General features: G+C 38.7%; 2 protein-coding genes across 2 annotated transcripts in view; one reads left to right on the forward strand and one right to left on the reverse strand.

The window, feature by feature from the left end:
- Positions 1-25,277, forward strand: part of ITGA2 (integrin subunit alpha 2) — a 69,772-nt gene that overhangs the window by 28,882 nt on the left and 15,613 nt on the right. The window contains exons 3-20 of the mRNA XM_080373075.1: positions 371-480; positions 1,692-1,783; positions 5,566-5,680; positions 6,050-6,177; positions 7,307-7,455; positions 8,534-8,684; positions 9,113-9,278; positions 10,517-10,590; positions 12,027-12,165; positions 14,166-14,311; positions 15,043-15,186; positions 17,318-17,521; positions 18,307-18,443; positions 19,949-20,088; positions 21,071-21,222; positions 22,278-22,388; positions 22,967-23,049; positions 23,859-24,000. Of these exons, the coding sequence (XP_080229201.1) occupies positions 371-480; positions 1,692-1,783; positions 5,566-5,680; positions 6,050-6,177; positions 7,307-7,455; positions 8,534-8,684; positions 9,113-9,278; positions 10,517-10,590; positions 12,027-12,165; positions 14,166-14,311; positions 15,043-15,186; positions 17,318-17,521; positions 18,307-18,443; positions 19,949-20,088; positions 21,071-21,222; positions 22,278-22,388; positions 22,967-23,049; positions 23,859-24,000 (2,383 nt within the window). The remainder of the gene's footprint in view (positions 1-370; positions 481-1,691; positions 1,784-5,565; positions 5,681-6,049; positions 6,178-7,306; positions 7,456-8,533; positions 8,685-9,112; positions 9,279-10,516; positions 10,591-12,026; positions 12,166-14,165; positions 14,312-15,042; positions 15,187-17,317; positions 17,522-18,306; positions 18,444-19,948; positions 20,089-21,070; positions 21,223-22,277; positions 22,389-22,966; positions 23,050-23,858; positions 24,001-25,277) is intronic.
- Positions 24,068-25,277, reverse strand: part of LOC308057016 (molybdopterin synthase catalytic subunit) — a 28,565-nt gene continuing 27,355 nt past the window's right edge. Inside the window, exon 5 of the mRNA XM_080373094.1 lies at positions 24,068-24,698. Coding sequence (XP_080229220.1) covers positions 24,669-24,698 — 30 coding nt within the window. The 3' untranslated portion in view covers positions 24,068-24,668. The remainder of the gene's footprint in view (positions 24,699-25,277) is intronic.

Below are 25,277 nucleotides of genomic sequence, written 5' to 3' on the forward strand. Positions count from 1 at the left end.
TTTTTTTGTCTCTCAGTCCCCAATGTGTACACTTCTAGATTTGTATGCAACTGTATATATTAGTATCTTTGCTATATTTATTCTGACACTACAACATAATATCACAGAAAAAACTGTATACATAGTTAACGTACCCTAATCCCTAGAGGCTTCTCCACTGAATTTGCCCCTGGTGAATCCAGTGTATTAACATGCAAGTAAAGCTTCTGAATGCCCGAAAGCTTCTGAATTCTGGAGAAGACTCCTGAATGCCTCAGGTGCTATATCTGATAAAAGCCTCTTTAACCTGTTACCTACAGTGTGCTGTGCAAGAATGCTGCTGAACTTTTCCAGTATCATTAAAGACTTAATGAAGCTCCTGTTACTTTAGGTTGTTGGTTGGCTCACCCTGGAGTGGCTATCCTGCTAACAGAACTGGAGATATCTATGCATGTCCTGTTGGTACATCCAAGACCACATGTGAAAAATTGAATTTACAAGGTAAGTTGTAATGAATAATGTCTTGCTACAATTGTTCAGTTTTTCCTTGTTTTTGTACCAGGCCAGTCAATCTTATTAAATCTTTTCTTAACTATCTCTCTGCGTAATCGCAGTGTCTTTGGGGGTGGGGGTGTGTGAGTGAGCATGTTGTGAGGACTCGGTGCCAGCTACTGGTGAGCCCCGTGTGTATGTGAGCAAAAATCGGTGCCTGCCGCTGGAGCTGTGCTGGGGTATGGGTGCCCCAGCCTGTGGTGCCAGATGCTGGAGCCACTGGCCTGTCAGAGTCAGCTCCTGGAGCAGCTAGCAGCTTTAACCTCCAGCCATAGGGCAGGAATGGTGTCTGTCCCAAAACCAGCTGCTGGGGAGGGACCAGGGAGGGCACCATGTCATTAAGGGGCTCTGTGCTGGCAGCTGGAGCAGGACCATGGGTCACAGCCCAGGGGCCTGGTGCAGGCTGCAGCAGGAGGAGAGGGAGGGGGTTTGGGGCAGGGGGGGAAGTGTCTGGATCTTCCCCAAAGGAGGTGCACATGTGTGTACGTTCACTAGCAAACTTTCATCTGGACCAGCCAGCTTAGGGGAGCCTCAGGTCCAGGCATCAGGTGGGTGGGGGTCCACACTGGGTATGCACAGGAGAACCTGGAAATGTGGAGTGCGTGAGGGACAAGTATGTGAGTGGGTATGAAGCCTTTTCTGCCTCTGTATGTGTTTCCAAACTAAGTATAAAATGGGATTCACTTTTGGATACAGTGAAAATACGGGGTGGAGGAATGTGCTGAGATGCCTACTTTATGTTCGGTGTGTGATGCAGAGCATTTCTGTCCTCCACCACTCCTTCCAGGTTTTTCTCTAAAGCCTGATACTAGATACAGGAGTCCAGTGTCCTGAGGAACGTAACAGTAGCTGCTTGGCTGCAGCTACTCAGGCAGCCAAAAATACTCAATAGGTCAACTGTTTCTTCCTCTCTTTTGCCTTCAGCTCTGGCGAGGGCAGGTACTCTAAATGGCCATACTTAATTCATGTCTACAGTTAATGGTTAGCAGATTTTTGACAAAGATTAGCTTTTGTTTCTTTTGCCTCAGTTGTATGCAGCCATTTGGAAAAGTCATCTTAGATTCTGAGAAATCAAGCTTTTGAGAAGGAATTCTAACTTAGTAAATCGCTTCTACATCTTATTTACTATTCTGTCATGACTTATTCTCTTTTTATTTCAGCTTTAATAAATATTCCAAATGTGACTGAGATAAAGGAAGATATGAACCTTGGTTTGACTCTAATACAGAACTCAAAAACAGGAGGATTTTTGGTACGTATTGAGGATGTATTCACAACACACAGAAATTCCTGAGGAGAGTGAAGAAACAAGAATTCTCCGCATTTTTTATAAGAGCAAGCCAAATGTATTTTATTATGTGGCATAGATTAATACATATTTTGCATATTTTAAAATATTCCATCCCGCCGTCATTGCTTAGGGTCCAAAATCAGGAAAATTATGATTTCACTCTTTTGTCATTATCTATATATGCTATGGAAGAACATATAATTAAAAGAGTCTGCAATTTAAGTCAGACAGCATAGGCAAGAGTATTTCCACCATGGACATCTTTAAGGAAATCTTGTAAAGTTCTGATTATGCTTTCAAAAGACAGTATGGGATCTCTCTGCCACCATGTGCACTTGCATAGTGAAGTGTTCTGGGATTTTAGGATTTCTAGTCCCATGGATCTGCGATATGTTGAATTTGGTTAGTGAGCTGGAGGAAGATGCATTTTCTGTGTGTATATTCTGCAAACCACTCTCCTTGGAACCTGTAAAACAGATTTCATAATTGAAAGGAAGTTCAATATCCTTTTTTACAGTCTTAACTGTAAGCATGAAAACTGCTACACTGTAGGTGGATTCCAGTTTGATGCATACATTGTGGGCATATGCAGTAATTAAGTGAAAAAATAAACTACAGACAAAAAACCTTTGAGGCTCACTTTAAGCTTTGTGGTTTTCAGTTCATCTTCCTAGTAATCGCAAAAGTATTCAAATATTTATTATCTTTATTACCACATAGCGTGGTTCTCTGAGATACTTAAAAGTAGGTCTAATTCCAACCTTTCCAGCAGTTTTCTTGGAATTAATAAAGTTAATCATCACTTCAAAGTACAGCCACAGTGCTCTGCTTGATTGTTGGTTTAAGAAGATACTGATATCTTATGCCTAATACCTTTAATTGCCGTTAATACAGTGCTATGCATACCTACTTCTGAGCAGTATCAGTAATTGCTGTGATTTAAAACACCTTATGCAGGAAAACTTGTATTTTGTTGTAATACTTGAAATTCTCTCAGTTAAAAAGATTTTCCTGATCCATACATTGATTGACTCTCATTAAATAGCATAAAGTAACAACAACAAAAAAAGTTCAGTGCTAAGACATGAACTCGCTGGCAACAGGAGTATTTTTTGACATGTGGAGAATGGGGTACTGGACGCAGGTGCTTACCTGTGACTCAACCTCAACAAATACCAAAAGCCCTGTGGCTTAGTTGTGGTAAGTATTAGACAACAAGCGAAAGGTGTCTGCTTGTAATTACAAGCTGCTGCCAGGCAGGACTTTCCTCCGAGATGCTGTGTGGCAGCTGGCCTCTGATGGACTCTTTGAGCTATGCTCAGGCCTTCCTCCTCCCAGCCTCATATGCTCCTTCCTCCAGTGGCTGCTTCTCTCTCAGCCTCCATGCGCTTGCACCAGTCTGTGCTGCATACCTGTGCTGCTTGGCCAGAGCGTGACCCAGCCTGGTGTGTCTGTGCCATGGCACGTGAGTTCTGCTGATTCTGCTGTGTGATGCCATGTGATGGCTTCTCACAGGTATCCCAAGTACAGGGCAGTCATTTCCACAGGCTAATTACATTTTTCTGAGGCGTGCTTAGCCCTGTTGGAACGGTGCTTAAGAATTTTACTGATGGCTAACAACTTTTTTCTGTATTTCTGATTGAAGTTTCTGTCCGTTTGTTGTTGGGGCAGTGCTGTGCCTTTATTTGGAAGAAACTGCTCCCATCTCCCTACAAATAAAATCTCCTTTCTGTATTTAACACCCCACAATCATTCTCCTTTGTCCTTTGCTTTAATCAAACAAACAAATAGTTTTTTGGCTGAAGTGTGCTTTTTAAAATGCACCTCTCTCCAACACGAATGACTGGATCTATGTATTCCACATGAGTCTTTCCAGGATACTATATAGCGTATTCAGTATTTCCCTCTTTCAACTGCAGGTGCTTCTTTTCACCTGTCTTTAGGCCATATTTGCTTTGTGTGCTGGCTGCATGCTTATGGTCAGCCAGTCAGCCAGTGCCCAATCCATCTGCTCCTCTCTCTTCCACTCAATGAGCTCCCAGTTTATGTCCACACTTCTTAACATTAGTCCTTAAGAGCAAGTCTGTGCCCCTTTCTAGTACTCCGCTTTTCAAGTTCATCAGTTCTTGATAAGTGATCTCCTAGTTTACCCCTGCATTAATGATACATCTTAAATGTCTGCCTTTAACAATTCTAGAACATTAGAGCTTTTCCCTTATTTTTTAAAGTGAAGATTGGCAAAGTTTATTGGAACATCTGTATTTTCTGCTCCAACGAGTTACCATTAATAAAAGAAAAATAGAAAATGGGCAAATAATATTGATCTAAAAAGTACTTTAAATTAAAAATAAAGACTAGTAACCCTCTTTCAGATTCATAGTTACCAATATAGATAATTTATTTTGTACCTCTCACCTCTGTAAATATCCATCTTTTCCAGGAAGACTAGTCATGCCCCATGCAGCAGGTAAAAAGAGCACTTACCTCAAGATCAGATAACAAAGATACACTTCTTTTGTCTTGTCATGAAAATCTGCCATCTTATCAAATACATTAGGATAGTTTGATGTGGTCTGCTACTGGTAAATCAGTGTGTGATTTCACTTGTTTTCCATTTACTTCTGCCTTTAATTACCCTTTTTTTCAATCTTATTGAGAAAAGAGTGATAGTGCTGTTCACTTTCTCTTCTTTTTTCTAAATAGAGTTGGTGCGTTTTCTGTTTTCCAGCCTCTCCCAAATGCATAGGGCAATCAGACAGTGTATGTAATGAAGTTATCATTTCTTTCAGAACTGTTGGACAGAGGTTATGTTTTTAACTTGAGTTCCTATCATGACTTTCTTTTAAAAAGAAATACCCTCATGGCAGAATAACCGTCTCAGTATCTGTCTTTTTTGTCTAGGTACTTTTGTACCTATCCTTCTAATATCAAAGGTGTGGCTATTGTGCAAGCAGCTGGTTGATCCAGCTGAAAACGTTTCTTTTTACAGAGATCCTTTTCAGCAAAGAAGCAAGATTATTTTCCCGAAAAAGCAATGAAACATGCAGCTGAGGGGTACATGAGGCCAGGGCCAAACTTCTCCTTGCAAGCTGCAGCTAAAACCGACTGTGCATGCTGTGAGCCTGTACCTTCACTGGAGATGATGATGAAATTTTAACTTGTAAATATTTCTGAAAAGTGAATTTCCCTTGGGAAAAAGGCTTCTCAAATTAATAAATGTGTGTGTGTGTGCACTGATCACAAAACTCTTCAGACTGATCACACTGTAGATAGCAATAGGACGTACTGCAAGAAATGCTCCTCCGAGTCTTAGCAGCGTCCTGCATGCTCATGGCTCTGATGCCACCTCCTGGTTAATAGAAGTACTTCTCTGCATGCTTGTAAGCGATGTGCAAGTACCAACCCCAGCTTTAAACCAGTAATCTGTAGAGCAGGTTGCTTAAAGCAGCATATATCCCTTGCAGACCAAGTCACACTCCCTAGATGCTATAGCTGCATATAGTCTGTAAGGGGCCGTGTTGCAGGAGGCAGCACTAGAATGATCATGAATGGAAAATCCTTTCAGTGAAAAAGTGTATGAAAAGGGTTATGCTGTCACTGTGATTGCAAGAGATTTGGCCTAATAACCCAAGAAAGCTCCTCTGATCCTATATGCCTGTAATCCTGCTTATTGTGCTTTTGTATATGGATACGGTGAGACAAGTATTTGTTATTTTTATAGTTTTCTTTTTGTTGTTTTTAAGACTTGTGGTCCCTTGTGGGCACAGCAGTGTGGAAGCCAATACTATGCAACAGGAGTCTGTTCAGAAATCAGTCCAAGTTTCCAGATCCTAAGAAGCTATTCTCCTGCTGTTCAAAGTAAGACAACATGTGCAAAACAGAGTCAGTTAAAAAAATATATCAAACAAAATCAAAGGACATTGTCTCAGAGACACTTAATTTGGGATTTTTAAAAAAATGTGTGTGCAAATAGCGAAGTCCTGTGATTCACACACAAAGCCTGACAAATCATGATCCAATGATGTTATGAATATGGAGTCACTTCTCTGAATTCACAGATTCAAAATCTGCATATACTTCTGTTGAGTCCTCACTCTGGCAAAACCTTCCTAATCTGAAGCGTTGCCTGTGTGAAACCTAAGTATGCTCTTCTGGATTTAGCCAAAGAGGTGTAAGTCTATTGAGGCTGAAAGTGCATTTAATGTCCACTTTTTATTTTTGTTTTAGAGTGTTCCTCTGTCATAGATGTGGTGGTGGTTTGTGATGAGTCAAATAGCATTTATCCATGGGATGCAGTGCGGGCATTTTTGAAAAAATTTGTACAAGGATTAGACATAGGCCTTAACAAAACGCAGGTAAGTCAAAGACATCTCTAAGAAACACCAAAAGAAAAAAAAAGGCAATGAGTTTTATTAGCAATTTTAAAGGAAACTAAGTGTGCTTTATTGTGACTACAGTGCCTCCTCCTCAAAGCCACAGATAATGCAGTTGTCCTATATCTTTCAATATGGTGGATTTTATCTCACAGCTGACCTATTTCAAAAGGGATTAGTAATCTGATTTAAAACATAAACCAACTAAAACAGATTATATCTAGGGGAGTCAGATCTTTTTCAAGCATTAGTTGTGAAAGTAATTAAAATATAGTCTGTGGTAAAAATAGAACAGATTTTTTAATGGGCTTTTCATACAACTCTTACTTTCCAATTGCTGCATCTTTTAAACAGGAATTTTTCTTCCTGGTTACTGTCTGATCTTTGGGTTCTATTTTCCTTTTAATGTGATGATGGTAAGGAAGATTTTATTGCCTTTTTTTTAAACATTTTCTGTCTTTACAGTTGTCCATTTTCCATAAACAGTTCTGGGACAAGAACTGGGGCACTGGAAATCTCTCTCCCAAAGGCTGCCTTCTTCCTTGGGCTACTTTGGAAGTGAGGTGCTTAAAAGCAAGGCTTCCTGTTCAGTCCTTTCTGAACTTCATCTTCAGCATCTTCTCTTTTTTTTTTCTTTCATACTAAATGTACATCCTAGCATACGTCATTAGCTTCACCTGTATTAAAAATAAATAGGGTTTGCAGTGCTGTCAAGTAACTAACCTTTGGGATTTCCTTAGAAGATATGAGATTGAGGTGCTGTCAGCTTGTAGAATATTTTTTTATTTTCTCATTTTTCCCAGAGCTCCTTGTGTTACTACTATCCATCAGCTCTTCCAGAAGTAACCATGCAAACATTTAATGCCTACTGTTTCAGGTTGTTTGCATTAACATATTGTAGTCCATAATAAATGACATAAGGTGCAAGAGCATTTTAGCTTTCTTTGCTTTCCAAACGTGTCACTATCGATTTGGTTTATATATGTTAAAAGAAAACTATAACCTCATGTGTATCTCCAGATCTTTTACTACAACCTGATAAGTAAATGTTGTGATTCTATGTAACTGATTGTAACGTGTGATAATCTAACATAATTTCTTTATTGCATAGGTGGGTTTAATTCAGTATGCTAATGATCCCCGTGTAGTGTTCAACTTGAATACGTATCAAACAAAGAATGAGGTTGTTAAAGCAATGGAGGGAACATACCAGAAGGGAGGAGATCTCACTAATACTTTCAAAGCCATTGACAATGCAAGGTAAAACACATTGATGTTTACTGTGCAACTATTCAAACTTGCCTTACAAGGCAACAAGCACATCCTAAATTTCATTCCCACTGGGAGTGCATGTGCTCAGAGCCTCTGATGACATTCCCAGCACCAGGAAGAATCCTTCAGGTACATTTACAGTTCCCTATGCAGAACAGTACAGGGGTATGTAAACTAAACTTGCTGAAAAGCATGTCTTTAACCATTGGGTTAAACCCTATATTAAAGTAATTCTGGTACCTGACAATTGTTTGGGCTGTCAAAGATGTCTAAACATGGCAGTGCATCAAATACTGTGGTCAGACTTTCAGGTAGGATACAAAACCATTGAAGGAAGTAAAATTTTTGCAGGAGTTCAGTGGTAACATTTGTGTTTGCAGGTCAGGCTTTGATTGATTGCAGAGAAAATAAAATCTCTTATCAGTTTGTCACTGCAACAGCGACAGCATGAAAAATACAAAAAACTTAAACCAATGTGTTATAACTCGAATATGTATACAAACCAGGTCTGTTTCTTAATAGGAAGATGCTGTTTTGTGGTTGAATCAACAATAGGACTCTAGGCCAAAATACATGCTGAATCAAATGGCCTTGAAAATTTTCTTTAGGAACAGACTCAGCCTTCGACAGAGTCAGTATCTACAGTAATATTGAGGAACCTATTATTTTGTTTGCCCTTGGTGGAGTCAATTCCTGGTTACTCTGATGTTGCAAAACAGTGATAGGTCTGACAAAAAAACCCTTTTTATTTAGAAACATTTGTACAAAAGTATATAGTTTTCCCTGGAGTGTACATTTCTGTCAGAAATACCATCCAGTCCCACTTGTGTTTTCACTTGTGGTTTTCTTCCTTGATTACATTTCTGATAGCTCTTTGAGCAGATATTTGAGAAGAAGCTATCAGGAGCATAACTGAAAATTCTTACTGCAAATTGTCAATTAACAAAGAAAAAAGCACTGCAGTGCACCTTGTTCTAAGTTAGTGATGGACATATTCATCACAGTATATATACTGAATTCCATCCATTATAAATTAACATGTGATAAATTCACTATTTCGTAACAGACAGTATGCCTTCTCACCTGAATCGGGAGGACGTCCAACAGCTACAAAAGTAATGGTTGTTGTGACAGATGGTGAATCACATGATGGCTCCAACTTGAAAACAGTGATAGGTAAATGCAATGAAGACAATATAACCAGATTTGGCATTGCTGTAAGTAATACTATAGTTATGTATATATATTAGCAATTTTTATAAGGTCATTTTGCTGTGTAGGTATGACAGTGCATGTTCTGTGCATAAGCTATATATAATGCATGCATTGTTACACCGGTGAGACTGAAACTAGGTTAAATTAATCTTTATAAACTAGTGAAACTAGTCTGTAACTGGCTGAAAAATTAAAAACAGTATTACCTGAGCAATTTTGGTGGTTTTCTCCTTTGCCTTGATTTATGTATTTTTCCTGTCTGAATGGTCCCTTGTATAGGAATACAGTCTGATAAACATTTCAATTGTATGAATAAATGTAATTTAATTGGGTTTTTATATGTAGAATATTTACTTAAATAATACAGAAGGAAGTGGAGTGACACCATGATTTCCTTCACTCTTCTTATTTTGTTCTTCATTTACGCAAGGTTTTGGGCTACTTAATCAGGCATGAACTTGATACTAAAAACTTAATTAAAGAAATCAAAGGAATTGCTAGTCATCCAACAGACAAGTATTTCTTTAACGTATCATCTGAGGCTGCACTACTAGAAGAAGCAGGAACGCTTGGAGAGCGCATTTTTAGTATTGAAGGTAAAATACTCAGTGTCTCTAAAAAATTAGATAAGAATCTCCCAGCTGATGAGCTAAGAATTTTATTTAGTTTCACCTTAATGTAGTACTATGAAAATGAGGGGCAGCTGAAGTCTACTCCCTTTTCCCCAGGAGGGCTCTGTTTTGCATAGGTGTTCCCCCCAGCTACCTCACCCCTAAGGAGCCTGAGCTTCAGGTTATTTTCAGCAGTTTGTGGGTAATATTCCACAGCTGCTGAAAATTATGTCAAGTCATCGGCTTCAGGCATCCACTGGAGGTTTGTCCATAAGCATTCAAATGTATTTGGAGCTATTACCAATAGGAGTAAAAGTATCTTTAAGCTTGTCAGATTCACCTGTGTGAATGCTGAGCAAGTGCAAATTTAAAAAGCAAATCAGAAGACTAGGTTGCTGATTACAGAACTGAAAAGCTACAGTAATGCAATCTGTGTGGCACATACCAGGCTCCATCCTTAGCATCACCCCAGTCCTCTGTGTACTCTTTGGAGGAAGGTGCCGAGAGGCAACTCAGAGGCACTTCATCCTCTCAAAAGCCAGCTTTTTAAAGTCAAATGTAGACTTGCTTGAAAGACTTGTGACCTGTCCTAAGGGGCTTTTCATGGCTGCAACCTTCCTGTGCCCAGGGAAATCTTCCCTTCTCTTTCTTTGTTTATTCTTTACCAGACCCATGCTGCTAATCAAGTCAAGGGAATAGGTTGAGCTGCCTGTCTTGGGTTTTGCTGAGTACTTCTGTCAAATTCCCATTACCCAAGCCCTATCCATCTAGTTTAGGAAATATTCCTGGCTATCACAGTATATTTCAAAACAATTAGCACAATTTTTATAAGTGCTATATGAAAATAAACATTCTTATTCTGTTTGAAAGTTGTGAATATACAGTTATTAGTGCTTCCTAGGAAACATAAAAAAGGATTAGCCACAGTGACAAGACTGTGCAGATTGATTCAAACCATCTTTATCATCATCTTCTGCCTTTCTTTGGAAGAGACTCATAGCGTAATGTCTCCATCTTACCAATTTGCCATTAAATCCTCCAAATGGTCTACAGCTTATCAGCTCTCATATTTCTTTTGTTTGTAAATGTTGGCAATGTTTTAGCAGAATTAGTGGATTTGGAAAAAATAACAGTCCCTATGTACCTACACTCAGAGGCAGCAAGATTGGATCTGTTGTGTGGTTCTTACAGGGTTAACCATGTGTGAATGTTTGTTTTACCAGGTACAGATCAAGGTGATACATTCCAAATGGAAATGTCACAGGTGGGCTTCAGTGCGTATTACTCACAAAAAAAGGTATGTGAATGTAGTTATGTAATGGTACAAATAGATGTCGTTACATAGACATGAATGCTTAGAAGTGAAACAAAATAAGACCAGTAAAACACAATGGCCAATTTTAAGATTTTTTTACAAGCAGGAGAATGTCCTATTACCCTTCTTATTTTTTTTTACTTGAATAACACAAAAATTGATTCTAATACACGGTGTACATACCTGAAATGAAAAAACATACATTAGTATGTGAAGTTGAGTAACGTAATGATTTTGAGATGTTCTAATCCAATGATTTCAGTATTTCTGAGTTCACGTAGATGAAAAATTCAATTGCTCTAAGTTAGTATTTTGCAGTTGAATGACTTCGAAGAATTGAAACCATATTGAAAAGCTGGTATATTTCTAGGCAGTCACCAAGATACAAGTAAATCAAGTCTGAAAAGAATTTGTCTAATATTTATAAATTTAATAGTATTTGTTTAAAGCATATTTCACTTAGAAATTACAAAGAATAATAGATCAGATATATTTTTCATGCTGATCGGTTTTAAGATTGTCTTGACCCAGTAGGTACTTTTTTGTAAAATTCAACTGTGGCTCAAGGAGTTTTCAACTGAAAATGCAGGGAAGTTTTTTCTCATAGCCCTTAAAGATGAATGAAATATTTTTTAAAAAGTCTTCTGTATTTGCACAAATTGAAGTTTTAATTTACCAAGCAGTTGAAGCTAGGAAATGACAAAAATTAAGAAAGATTTCGGGGTTCTTCAGGAAAATTACACATTCTATTTTTATTGCCTTTTTCAATAATGGTATCTCAGTTCAGTACAGAATTTTAATAACATGAATAGTCTAAACTAAGTTCGTTTTCTGTGTAGCAGTCTTTAAGATGAAGTATTTCTGTATTAAGTATTCTATATAATAAGCCATATTAATTTGGATTATAGATTTACCTGTCTTCTCAAGGACACCTTAATTAAAAAAAGATGAAATTTTGTATCTTTTTCCATCAGCTTTTGTGTGCTGTCATTGTCACTTTTGTTGTGAAAAAAGGGGCTTAGGCTTTTTCTTACAGTTTTAATTGTGTGGTCCTCAGATTTCTGAGATCGTGAGTGCAGAAAAGCATAGACTGGGCAAGCCAAACCCCAGGGTGGACAGGTTTAGGAAATTATCACAGTGTTCAAATAAACCTATCTGATCTTGAATTGCAGTGCCATGGGAGCTAAAGCAGTCACTTACCCTCTTGTAGTAGAGGGATGATAATCCCTCTTAATAGGTCAGTAAATTCCTGCATGTAATTGGTAACTATAAGCAGCTCTAGTCAACTGCTTGCAGTCATTGTACTGTACCATCACTGCCTTAAACACAGTGATGTAGGACACGTATGGTGACTTCAGCTTCATTCACACCTTTTCTAAAATAGGTTTTTCTGAAATGTTGATTTTTGTTTTTGAAAGGATATTCTGCTGCTGGGTGCTGTTGGGGCCTATGACTGGAGTGGAACAGTAGTTCAGGAGTCTTCAGACAGAGTCACCACCTTTCCAAGCCATGTGTTTGAGAAGATTCTCCAGGACAGAAATCATAGCTCTTACCTAGGTAAGGGGCTGAAATACAAATCTGGAAATGTATCAAACCTTTAGCAAGATACTAAAGAACTTGGAAAATTCTGCTGTAGCCAGACTCTGTTAATAACTGATTTGAGAATATTAAAAGAATTTTGCATCCAAAAAGATTTTATTTACTGGTCAACAGTTCATTGAATGAATTCTTTATTGTATTTTTAAAATTCTATTCATATCAGTGCGGTAAGCTGAAAAAAAAAAATCAGGCTTTGTCAAGGAGACATAACAATTCATGGGATCTGAAAAGGCTTCTTCGTGTATTGTACTGATCATTATGGGTACCTTCCGTTGCAGTGTTTGTATGTACTTCCCCAGTTACATGTGGATGAGAAGCTGATTGACTTTCTATCATTTCATCTGTGTTCACTCTTTTCTTGGCCTTTTCCAGTTTGTTTTATAGTTTTTTGAATATTGCTGCAGTTTTACAGAGGTCTTATTTATAACCCACATGTTTTTGTGACCCATTAAAGCCAGTTGATTTGTCTTCTCTGTTCATTGAAATGTTTTATGCAAACCTACAACATGCCTGCTCTGGCCATTCATCTCTGAGGAATGCTATATGAATAGTATATAAAGCACCTATGACTTTCTTATCTTTGAAGTTATTTAATGCATGCTATTTCTGCAGTTAGCATGCTCTTTTCCATATGGCTTAGCATTACTTGCATCCAACACAACAAATACATCTAAACATAACCTAACAAGCAGTAGCATTTTTCCATGTGTGACCTCTTCAGACTTTCTACTTCTCACTTTTCTAGAATAACCTGAAAGATCGGATCGTTTCCTTTCAGCACTTCTCCACTAGGCACTTTTAAAATATTGGCCTTAATCTTTTAGGAGAAAACAATGCTACTGCTTTTTCTGTTCCTTCATTTCCCTTCTACCTCCTTCTGTCCCAGACTAAGAACTCTCCATACCAGCCCTCTCTGACCAGCTTGGGGGAGCCCAAACAAAAGGGCAACTAACCCATCACAGCTTGCTAGACTGGCCTCTGTCACTGTACCCTCTCACTTCAAATGGCTGTATGCTGTATTAATTGGAAGTGTCTGGCTTTAACTTGCAGAATAAAATCTTGGTTTGGTGTTGCTTGTTGAAATTCTAGTCTCCAGTGATGTTCTCTCCCTAGAAAAGCAGTGTCTAAACACAAGTATTAGACTGGTATACGTAAAGACCAGGGCATAATCCTTTTAGACTGTGCTCCTCACGTTGTCCTGCAGCTTGCTAAAGACCTGCATATTCTGACCAGTCACAGGGATTCTGTTATTCAGTCTAACTATAGTCTTTATAAAGGATTATTTTGTTTTCTTTCGTTAAAATAAGTCTCCTGTAATTAAACCACAGAAATGTAAAATATGTAGTAATGCTAGATTTATATTGCTAATACGTGTTTAAAATATTTGCAGGTATTAAAAGATGTTTCCTGAAAACAAGTAATGTTAGAATAATGGGAATGAGGTTTAAAATGTTCAAAGAAGCTCAATCAACCTAAGCCCTTCAGTTGACAAACTATTAATATAGCCTGTTCTATTCAGCCAAAGCACTGGGCTGTGGTTTGGTGAGCTGTGGGAAAATGCACTGCAAGCTTTGCAAAAGCTAGGTGCTCCTCCCTAGTTTGAAGGCTACCCCCAAATGTTCATCTTACGTTTCTCTTACTTCTTCATTCCAAGGATACTCTTTGCACTCTGTTTCCTATCTCCTTTACAAGCACGGCATTTTTGTGGTCTACATTTTACTGAGTAGGCGGAACTATTGTCCATGCTATTCTGCAAACCTGCTTCAACTTGATTTGTGTGTTATTGTTCTCTCCAGAAGACTAGTGAATCTTATGCATGTGTGACAACTTAATTTGCCGTCTGGAAGCATTGTTCTCTGCGACTAACATACCAGATTGACTCACCCTCAGTGTCTTTATGGATAACCAGCTGATGACATGGTCTCTTACACATGTTAAATGTTGGCTTCTCTCCCCAGGTTATTCTGTTGCTGTTCTCTCAACTCCGAGCTCCATCTATTTTGTTGCTGGCGCACCAAGATCCAACTATACTGGCAGAGTAGTGGTTTATGACGTTGACGGCAATGGTAATATCGCAATTGTGCAGTCCCAGAGAGGCGAGCAGGCAAGTATATTTTGGTCATGAATGCAGATTTTGCAGGCATCTGTTTTTATTAACACAGCAGTAAATCGAAAAGCATTTGTTTTGAAAATTCCTCTTTCTTGCAATGCATTTAGAATCCACTTGAACTTTTCTCTACCACTAGATTATTTCAATGAGGTTAACTGTAACTCCTAGAGTATTTTAGGAAGTCAACCAATTAGTGGTAAAAGATAATATACAAAGCCACTTAATGTATCATTCTGTCAACACTCCTAATTGGGAGAGACTCAGTGAGCTCCACTCTGTCTGAGAAGCTGTGAAGTAGATAATATCAAAAGAGAGATTTGGAAGCTCATTCTCTTTTACTTCATTTGGGAAAAAAGCAGTAAGTTTAGATAGTTTTGATTTTTTCTGTTTGTAAGACAAATCTGACAGTAAATCAGGGGTTGGATTGTTTCATGTGCCCTGTTTAATGTGAAAAAATATACCTCCCATAGCTTATTTTCTGTTTGCATTCTTACTGCCAAATGGTAAAAGCCATAGCAGCAGCTACTGGACAGAAACAGTGGAGACATGGTAAGGATATGATTCTTCAAACAGTGGAGTATATTATGTAGTAATTTCATTCCAGTGGGCAGTTTCATTTATTAGTATTGGACTATTTCTAGGTCTAAGTTTTCTGAGTCAGGTGCTCAAACATTAAGCTTTACAAAATCCACATACAAACATGACTCTCTTACTACTGATTTCAGATTGGCTCCTACTTTGGCAGTGTAGTGTGTTCGGTGGATGTTAACAGGGATTCTGTGACAGATGTGCTGCTTGTGGGTGCACCGATGTTTATGAATGACCTGAAGAAAGAGGAGGGGAGAGTATACATGTTTGCCATCACAAAGGTAAGAGTGGCACTGCAGCAAAGCTAGAATTGCCTTCCTGCCTCGCCATCTATGATAAGTGATGATACTTTTATTTGCAGCTGGAGGGATTTACTCTTGTGCCCTGGGCTACAGTTTTACCAAGGAAAAAGCAGTCCAAACTGCAACAGTACTTAGTGGCAGTATCTGTTGTGTTAAATCTGAGAATGATCAGAAAAATAATCCCTGGCCCTGCAGCAACTGGTACAGCAGTCTCAACTCAAACCAGCATTGCTTAGGGCTAACTTCTTTCAAAGCAGATGGGCCACATGCATGCTAAAAAGCCTTTGGCCCTGGATCTCTTCAGGGCCTCTAAGTCACTGTTAGTGTGTCTTTTTCAAAGTATTAGAAATATTGCAAGTGATGTTTTTTTAACCAGAAGTGGAGCCTGTACTTTTCCCGGAGTGTGGCATCAGGGCAGGGTTAAATGGTGCCAAGCCTGCCTGGTTAGAAGACTGCAGATGGAGCCCTTCCCAGTGTGATCTCGCCTATTCTGCTTTTCAGGAGCAGCTGCAAACTTTCCCCAGAACTTGCTTGTGCATGTAATCTGGGAATAAGCCAGCTGGAACAGACCAAAATGGACTCACTAGGCAAGTTAATAGCTAAGCACTGTTAGTGACCAGGGGCCTGCTGCTCTAGGTGGCTCCCCAGTCTTGGTTTTAGGCACTGTGCTAGGCACTGTACACAAATATAATACAAGGTTGACCATTTCTCTGAAAAACTTAGCTCAAGGCTTTCCTTAATGAATTTTTTTCCATTTCATTTTGGCAAATCTCGTTCAACACCCAACAGTATTCCCAAAACAGTTCTAGTAAATGCTCTTCTGCCAGTTTTCTGCATTGTTTCATAGACTTTGACACTGGATGGTTGCTTTTACTCGTATTGTCTCCTTTCTTCAGTGAAGCTAGTTGTCTGTCTGATGCTTGAATGACTGTATTTTTTACTCAGACCTGTAGTAGGTGTTTTCAGAATGTCCATACTAACAGTCATGAAGTCTCTGGCACTTTTGAACAGTCTCTCAATCAATTATTGGATGTCTGGATACGCAAATTAAATTAATACCTGCCTTCCATCAGGGAAAATGGAACGTGGCCTTTTTACTAGGTAAATTGCAATCAAATAAATAGAGAGGAAGGACCGTCCTCTTCAGTGGCAGCTTACAGTCAGATCATCCTGGAGAAACAGGAAACTGTACTCTAAAGCACTTCCAAGATAGATGGAGGTGCTGGAAGTGGTATGGCTGGAAGCTGACATTGGTCTTTGTGACTGTGGAATTAGACACAAAATACAGAAGAGAAGAAAAATTGTAGGATTTTATTTTCATGTTTTGAAAACCAAATAAATGGGAAGACTTTCCTTACAACTTTTAGTCTTCATCAAATGTTAGGTTTAAAATTACTTAAAAGTTAAGAATAATTAAAGAATAAACTTTTATTATTTTTTAAAGAACTTCGATTTGTGCAACTTGTCCATGTTGTGCAAGTAATATTTTTTCTAGTAATTTTTAATAAATAACTTGGCTGGTATTTCTAAAGTGTTAAGCACAGTGTGATACTGAGAACGATATTTGCCAGAGAGTTGAATTTAAGCTAGTGCAAATGTGATTATTTAACTGTAAAGATCTTCAGTCTTTCTTCATTGGCACTGGAGAGGTCAGGAGTTTAGCATTTGGACACATGTTTTTTGCATTAGTTTAGTTAGGAAATTCCATTTCTGTTTCAAAGAATTATGTCCAGTTACATAATTTCCATTCCCTCTGCATAAAAACTGGTAATCTAAAACTGGAAACTGTATTTTTCAATGTATTGTGAAACTTTCAGAACAGTCAGATGAGGACAGTGAGAGCATTTAAGCCTCATACATATGGTCATATTTGCTGTTAGTGCTTTGCATAGCATGCTTTGATTTTGCTGTGTAATGCTTGCCAAGACTCTGAGACATAATGCAAACTGAATGGGCAATACAATGGGGAAAGAATTCAGGGTTGAGCAGTCCAAGGGGAATGTACTGGAAAACAGAAACAAAAAACAATGCACACAGATACTACTCCTGTGTCTAATCTGGTGCAATGATAGCTGTGTTTTTGCTTTTTCTTCTTTTTTCTCTTTTAAAGGGAATTTTGGATCAACAAGAGCTCTTGGAAGGTCCCCAGGGTACAGAAAATGCTCGCTTTGGATCAGCAATCGCAACACTTGCAGACATTGATTTGGATGGCTTTAACGATGTCGTAATAGGTGCACCACTGGAAAACCAGAACTCTGGAGCAATTTACATTTACAATGGATATCAAAAGACTATACGTACCAAATATTCTCAGGTAAATAACTGTTGTGTAATGCTGCACTCAGTGCCTTTGGATATGCTAGAGGAAAACAGAAGGATTTTCTATCTTTTAATTGGCTACTATGTCATCCTCCTAAAGGCGTACTGTTATTCTCATATCTTATTTTACATTTTGTGCCTCTCTCACTTCAGCTGTCGGCGTGCCATTGTTGATGTTGTGGTGCTTATAACTGAAGCGTACAGAGGAAAAGGACTTGCAAGATGCTTTGTCTGAGCCTCTTACAATTTTTGGTGCCTGCATATGAAGTCCTATACATTTTTTGACACCCATTATTCCATATTAATAATTCTGTAACCATATTAATGAAGATTAGATAAATCCCAGCTCTGTAAATTACAAATATTAAAGGAGAATACTTTCAAGGGCCTTTGCTTACCCTATATGTTAATATAACGGTAATTTTAATGCTACTTTCCATGCAGGCTTCCTGGTTGCAGAAAGTATTTGCTAGAAGTCTTGTTAAGCATCCTATTGAGTTGCTCAATGTGAGATAGAAAAAGTTTCCAGTAAGTACTAGCTAATATACAGCAGTTAGGTAGTTGATCTACTCCCAAAACAGAAAAATCTAGTCCATTGTCTGCTCCAACAGGGGAGGAAAAAGTGCTTAAAAGCATCTGAGACAACATCCATAAAAGCATTTTTTTAAAACAATACATTGTGTATATGGGCAGTATCAGTGAAAATCTATTGTTTAGGCTCCTGTCTACAGACTTAAGTACACTGGTGGCAAACTCAGTAACCAAACTCTTCTTTCCCAGAAAATTTTAGGGTCAGATTCTGCTTTTGGACAACGGCTCCAATTCTTTGGAAGATCAGTAGATGGCCATAGAGACCTAGATGACGATGACATTACTGACGTATCAGTTGGTGCTGATGGAAATGTGGTTCTGCTATGGTTGGTAAACTCATTTGGAAAGGAAGCACTTAATGGTTCAGATGCAAGTTGAGCACTTAGTTAAACAGCAAAACAAACAAAACAAAAAGCTCTTTTGTTCCATGTGTTCGGAGCTAACACACTTATTGCCTCATCACTGCTATTACAGCTAGCTGAAAAACAGCATTAGACTAAACCTCTTTTAAGGATGTATCATCAAACCATCAGAAGTCAAGGCAGTGTTGGGGGCAGAGCCAGGGCATGTGGGGGGAAGCCAGGTGGTGGGTGTCTACTGGGAGGGACCTGGGCAGGGATGGAGAGGGCCTGGAGATACTCCTGCCCACTGTGCTGTGCAGGCACATGGTCTGGAGGGAAGGGGCAGCAGCAGGGAATGGGGCTCATTTGAGAGTATTTGTAACAGCAGGTTGTACTTCAGTAACTGCAGTATCATTCTGATAGCTGAGCCTGAAACAGATGAAACCACTTCCTACACAACCTGTGGGACCTTTACTGGCTGGTAGGCTGATAAGGGGGAAAGAGTTGTCCTGCAGGGTAAGAACAGAGAGCAGTGATAGTTGGCACTTCTTTCTGGCCAGAAACCCATCTCTTCTATTATGTTACCTCTGCCAGAGCAATCTGAGTTCTTTCATAAAATAAAGAAGAAAGGCTTCACAGAACCCAAATCTTCTGCCTCCCTAAGTACTATGTGTTTTCCACTACTTGCTTGAGAAGCTAAATTAAAACACAAGTTGCTTTCCTATCCGTTGCTTGTCTTCTCACTTGAGGCTTCCCATTTAAGAAGAAAAACAGTACTGAATTGCTCCTTATTTCATAATGAAACAAGAAAAACATTACTAAATTGCTCCTTATTTCATAATAAAGCAAGATTATTAAAAATGAATGATCAGTTTGGACCATTGACCCACAATGGAACTGCTGCTGGTGCTGGTGGGATTTTCATTAAAGAAAGTTACGCTTCTTGGAGTACCAGCATTTATTTAGTTATGATTACTGAAGATGCTCATCTTTCTTTCATTCTGACATTTGGTCTGATTAATGAGTTTCACTTTTGATTGAAGTGTTTGTTTTTACATGCAGGGTTCCTTTGAAACTGTTCTTCAAAATCTTAATTACATGAAAGTTGTTCTGAAAAATAAAGGTATTAATTGAAATGAAGAATTACCCTTCTTTACCTTCCCAGAGGAGCAGAATAAGGTTACTTACTGGGAAAACAGGAAAAAGGCTTCATTCTCTGTTATCATAAGGGAAGGATTAGAATATTAGAATAAAGACATTGATTATCCATTAATTTGAAATGATAAATTATTTATTGTTATTAATGAAAACTGCTGTATCAACAAATTCACATCTATGCAAAGAAAAATAATTTTAATGGTGCCATTAAAAAATGTTTACACTGGGAAATACAAAATCAATGTCACATTAACAGCTAGTAGTAGACAACAGCTGCTATGTTACCCAGTGCTCTTGAAAATCACATGTAACTTTTTAAAAATATTTTTCAGGTCACAAAGCATTGCAAATGTGTCTATAATCACCTCATTTAAACCTGAGAAAATCAGTCTGCTGAACAAGAACACAGAAATAACTGTCAAAATATGTTTTCAGGCTACATTTCGACCTGCTAAGAGAAATAATCAAGTGGGTAAGGGTATTTCAGTGACTTGTCTTATACTAGTTTCTTTAAAAGTTCGTTATTCAAATGAGTAGTGGAAATTCTAAACATGTATTAGTTTGAATATCAAGAGAGATGGACTCAGGATAAAACTTAAGTGCTTGAGAATGTGTTTTTAAGACCTGCTTTCATCAGCTGGCTCCATAATCTTTGAGAAGTGAGGAATTAACAGGATAAAGGAGAGCTGTATCCTTGCTGTTCAACAAATGCCAGAAAATTTCATTAGTGAGAGGCTGATTTTTTTTTAACCTGCTGGTTTCAACAACAGACTGCAGACTTTTCTTCTCTCTTCTGAAAAAAAAAATAATAATCCATAGGCTCAGTACAGATGTCAATGGGGAGAAGCTCTTCTGTTCAGAGGACAGGAGAGCACCAAATACTTCTGAGACCAGCACTGGACTCTCCTGAAGCTATTTAGTTAAACGTCACTGATAACACCAGTTGGACTGCTTCAGTGCTGTGTATAGTACCTTTAGAAACTCATGATTGTAAGCTGTAAAATAATGGTGAACTTCCACAGCATATTAGTCATATTATGAAGAGAAGAAGACAGAAATTATTATGTGATTGAAGAGAAGATGCAGATTCTTTATAGTCTCTTTAGACTTCAGGGATATTGTTGTATGGCCCCTTTATCTAGCATAATCCTGGCCCTGCTGACTGGCTTCTTGCCTGAGCTGCAGGCTCAGACATCTGCAGTAGAGGCTGGATTGATTGCCATTTAATGTTCTCTCTGTGGATAAAAACTTACATCAGGATTTAAACATGTTTGACTGCTTTGGAAAACACAAGAGAAAACTTTTTCATTTTGAGACTGCTCTGTGTTTAGCAGACTATGGAAAAAGTAAAATAGTGTGGTTTACAAAGCCTGGTCACTCTGTAATGTTGAGTATAGTAATGAGATCATGGGCAGTCATACTCAGCAAAAGATGTACTGTTACTCTTCTTGTAGCTATAAAGTACAATGCAACATTGGATGCAGATCTCCAGTCCTCTAGAGTGACTTCTAGAGGATTGTTCAAAGAAAACAATGAAAGGTACATGCAGAGGGATCTTGTGGTACGTCATGAAGAGAATTGTGTTCATGATGTCTTCAGCGTACTGGTGAGTGCAATTGCAGTCTTATGTGACAAAAATGATCAGAGGAGTATGCTGATGAATTTTATGTCTGTAAGATGAATTCCATGAATGGTGCACTCAAAACGCTTTATTTTCTCAAATCCCCCACAACTGAAAAATACTTAGTAATATTCTGATTTCAAAGAAACTAGTAACTGTGAAATTCAGCACAGCTTTTTAGGATAAAAGAGGCAGTTCCTAATTATGTAATTCAGCTCTGACATAACACAGAGCCCATAGTCCATAGTTTCAATAGATTTTAATTTCCCTCTGAGTAGGTTCTTCTGTAAGATCTAAGACATACATGCAAATGTATTCTCTCAAACTAACAACTTTTCAGGCAGACTTCTGGTACATGCTAGCCCTAGGTATACACCTCAGAAAAAAATTAAAATAAGCAAGTCTCCAGTATCTTTCTCTAGAACCAAAGACCAAACACAGCCCTGAGAGTTGCTTTAAGCCCCCTGCATGATGCTAGATCAGGTAGAGGACCTCGGTTCCTGTGCACGTATCTTTGACTTGATCATATTTAGTGCCATTGTGGAGCCATGAGCCACAGGGCTAGAAGAGTATTCATCCAGTACTAAGAAACAGAGGAGACATGAGGTATATTATGTTCTAATGTCACTCGGGCCCAGCTGCATTCTGTGATGGTAAGGCAGAGTGGACTAGGAATTTGACTTCTGCAGCCAGGTGAGAATGAAAGATACCTGGTGATGGCTTTTGAGGACCAGCTTCTGCAGCTGCAGAGAATTTATATGTTCCTTAGTACCAGGAGTGACTGTGATGAACAGAGTCTCCAGGAATCCTAAGAAAATCAGTTTTATCATGGAAATGGCACTAAAAGCTGTTTAGTAAGGGGAGCCCACACTAGGCAATCTCACAAAATTATTTTGGTCAAGAAATGAAGCTTTGTACTGTTACTTGTTCTTGTTTAGAGCAAGTATGCTTTTACTATGCGTTCTCAATTTACAATAGAATTACCAGTTTTGCCCTGTCAGCTGTGCTTTGAGCTATCATCAGAAACATGTGTTTTACAGGAACCTTCAGATGCAGTGAATTCACTTAGTTTGCGCATTGACATTGGCCTTGCAAATCCTGGCTCCAGCCCTGTCCTTGATATATATTCTCCAGCAGCTGTGGCCTACAGTGTAAGTATGCAGACTTAACTATCAAACAATGCATGGCTATGCACATGTCCTTAATGTGTGGGCCCCACAAACACTAATGTTCTAGTTAAGTCACTGTGCTGAAAGCAGACACCTGCAGAGGTGTCTTCTGCTTCCCTTTATACCTTTTAAAGTATATCTTATGTTTAAGTTTTGTTCCTTTTAGTTAAACATCTATATTGCATGGGCTTGCTCACACACATCAGCCACAGTAGCATAACAAACATGCTGGTTGATGTGAACTTCCAGGTGATAGAAAAGATTAACTATTTTACTTTATCCTACAATAAAAGAGTACATAAGAGAGAGACTGAACACTTTGATTATATCACATTTATTGTGGGTTAACCATAACCTGCTTGCACTGTTCTTATGGATCAATTGACATGTAGTAACATGTAACTCAGTGTTAACTTGTTCATGTGTCAGAGTTTTTAATGGCCTTCAGAGGATCTGCAAACCAAGAGCATGCTTCACCTCAAAAGTGTTTGCACTCTAGTGTCTGTACGTAATTTTTAAGTTGAGCTTTGTCATTCAGGAAATGTTTTTGATTTTTGTAGATTCCTTTTATTAAAGACTGTGGTGAAGATGAACTTTGTATCTGTAACCTTGTTCTGAATGTTCAGCAGAAGGCAGATGATGGGTAAGAACTGAATCAGTGGAATAGTTGGGGTTGGGTGTTAAGTTTTCACCAGTTGGTTTGTCTGTAGGCTTTGGGTGAGTTTCTGGGTGAGAATGCTTTTCTAGTTCAACATCTACTTAGAAATAGCAGGGGTAAAAAAACCCAGCGTTTCTGTCTAAATAACTAATCAATGAAAAACTGGTGTGATAGGAACACAGCTACAGAAGTAAGACTCTTGTCAGCTTAGACAAACCCAAGTTTTGGTAACTTAGGGATAAGGACCCAGTGAGCATTCAGAAGAATTGTGGCTGGCTGCTGTTAGGAAAGGGAGCACACTGGGAGAGCAGCAGGAGCTGCAGCAACCATTTTGGTCCCTCCTGTAGTGACATTCCTGCAGGAGGCTGTGCCACTGGGAAGCTGAGGTCAACCATTCAGGCAGCGCATATTCCAAGTCCATATGCAGATACATGCATACGGTATGCAGAGAGACAGGGCTGCTTCTTCCTGGAGCTGCCATCTGGGTCTGCTGCCTACTCTCTGCCCACCTTCCCACCAGGGTAGAGCCCTTGAAAATTTACCAAAGTGACTTTGACCATACATAATCAAGGTCCTGCACTTTGAGAAGACACTAATTCCATTTGGTTTTAAGAAACACCATCACAAACTTTCTTATGTCAACGGGTTTAGAAAGCACAGCATTTAAGTGTGTAGAATGGAGGAAATGTCTTGCTGTGCTTGTTATTTGTTGTTGGCTACAGGCAAGGCATTTTCACAATCCACAGCTGTTGTAGGACCTCTGTTTACAACAATGGACTTTTATTTTCCAACAGCAAACAGCAGTTTGTTGTCAGCAGCAAAAACAGAAGACTAACGTTCAACGTGAAATTGAGAAATAAAAAGGAAAATGCATATAACACCAGAATCCAGGCTACATTTTCAGACAACTTGTTTTTCGCTTCATCGTCTTTACCGGTACGTGATACCCAACCTCACTGTTTCTGTTACTGCCACTGATTTTTTAGTTTCTCAAATAAATTATTTTTTTTTTCTTTCTAGTGGTGCCTATCCCAGGAAAGAATGTGTGTGCAAACTTCTCTCCCCCCAATTTATTTTCTTGGATACCAGAATTATTCCCTTCAGCATATCAGTTTATTTAGGTCAAGGAGAGACACTTCCAACTCAGCATAAAAGTTGGCAACCTGTTGAGTTTGACCTCACCTCAGTATTTCAGTCATCTTTTCCTCACTTTGGGCCTTGGCACCCACATCATCTTGACTCCCAACAACATGCCTGAATGCAGATGCTGTGCCACAGGGAATCTGTATTTGATAAATCAAGCATGTAGCATCGATGATGTGCCCTTAAAGCACAGACTTTGGATCTACAAATAGTATTAGTGCCAAGGCCATGTGTTCCAACAAGACAGTTAATCAGACTGAAATGATTGCTATACCAGAAGCTCTTCTTCTAATGAATTTGGTCTTAGAAAAGCGAAAAGAAAGGAATTATACACATTGTTTTGGGGAATGCAGTGAATATATAATCAAGTGTTGCTCCCAAACAATTAATGGAGGATGAAATCCAGGCTTCAGTGCTTGGCTTGTGTGGTCAGGCTGCTACTGGAGAGGTGCATGATACTCCTAGGGGTGAAATCCAGAGCAATCCCTAGACTGAAAGGAAAGGAGGATAGGAACATTTATCACTGCCCGAGAGTAGCATTTTCCTGAACAATCAACTAGCAGAAGTACTCCACACAGCGTTCAGGGTGCATGTCTACCTCCCCATCCTGTTGTGCAGCAAAATTGTTCATTCCATTCATGCCAAAAGACCACACTGGAACTAGGATTTTCTTTAGCTTTAAAAGCCAATTTGCTTAGAAGTATTTCAGCCTGCAAGTGAAGTGTTTGACCAAAAATATGCCTGCTTCAAAGCAGGAAGAAAAGCATAAGTTGAGAATGTATGTGTGTTGTTTTGGGGTGGGGACTGTAGCATAATTCATGAATGGTAAATGCCTGCTAGGGCTGCTTGTAACAAAAGGCAGTACATTTTAATTAATTCTTTGCAAAGTGATGATAATTGGCTATGATCAACAAGTTTGTCTTTGATGTAGGGTGATGACATGCTAAATATTCTGCAAAGTAGTAAATGAACTCTTACGTATTGAAGATTTCCCTACAAAAAGTATAGTAGATTTCCTCTCTGCACCCTAACTTATACAGTGAGAGTGCATAACTAGCTCTCAGGTTGTG

The sequence above is a fragment of the Falco punctatus genome (assembly GCF_963210335.1).
Source record: "Falco punctatus genome assembly, chromosome: Z".
Classification (NCBI taxonomy): domain Eukaryota; kingdom Metazoa; phylum Chordata; class Aves; order Falconiformes; family Falconidae; genus Falco; species Falco punctatus.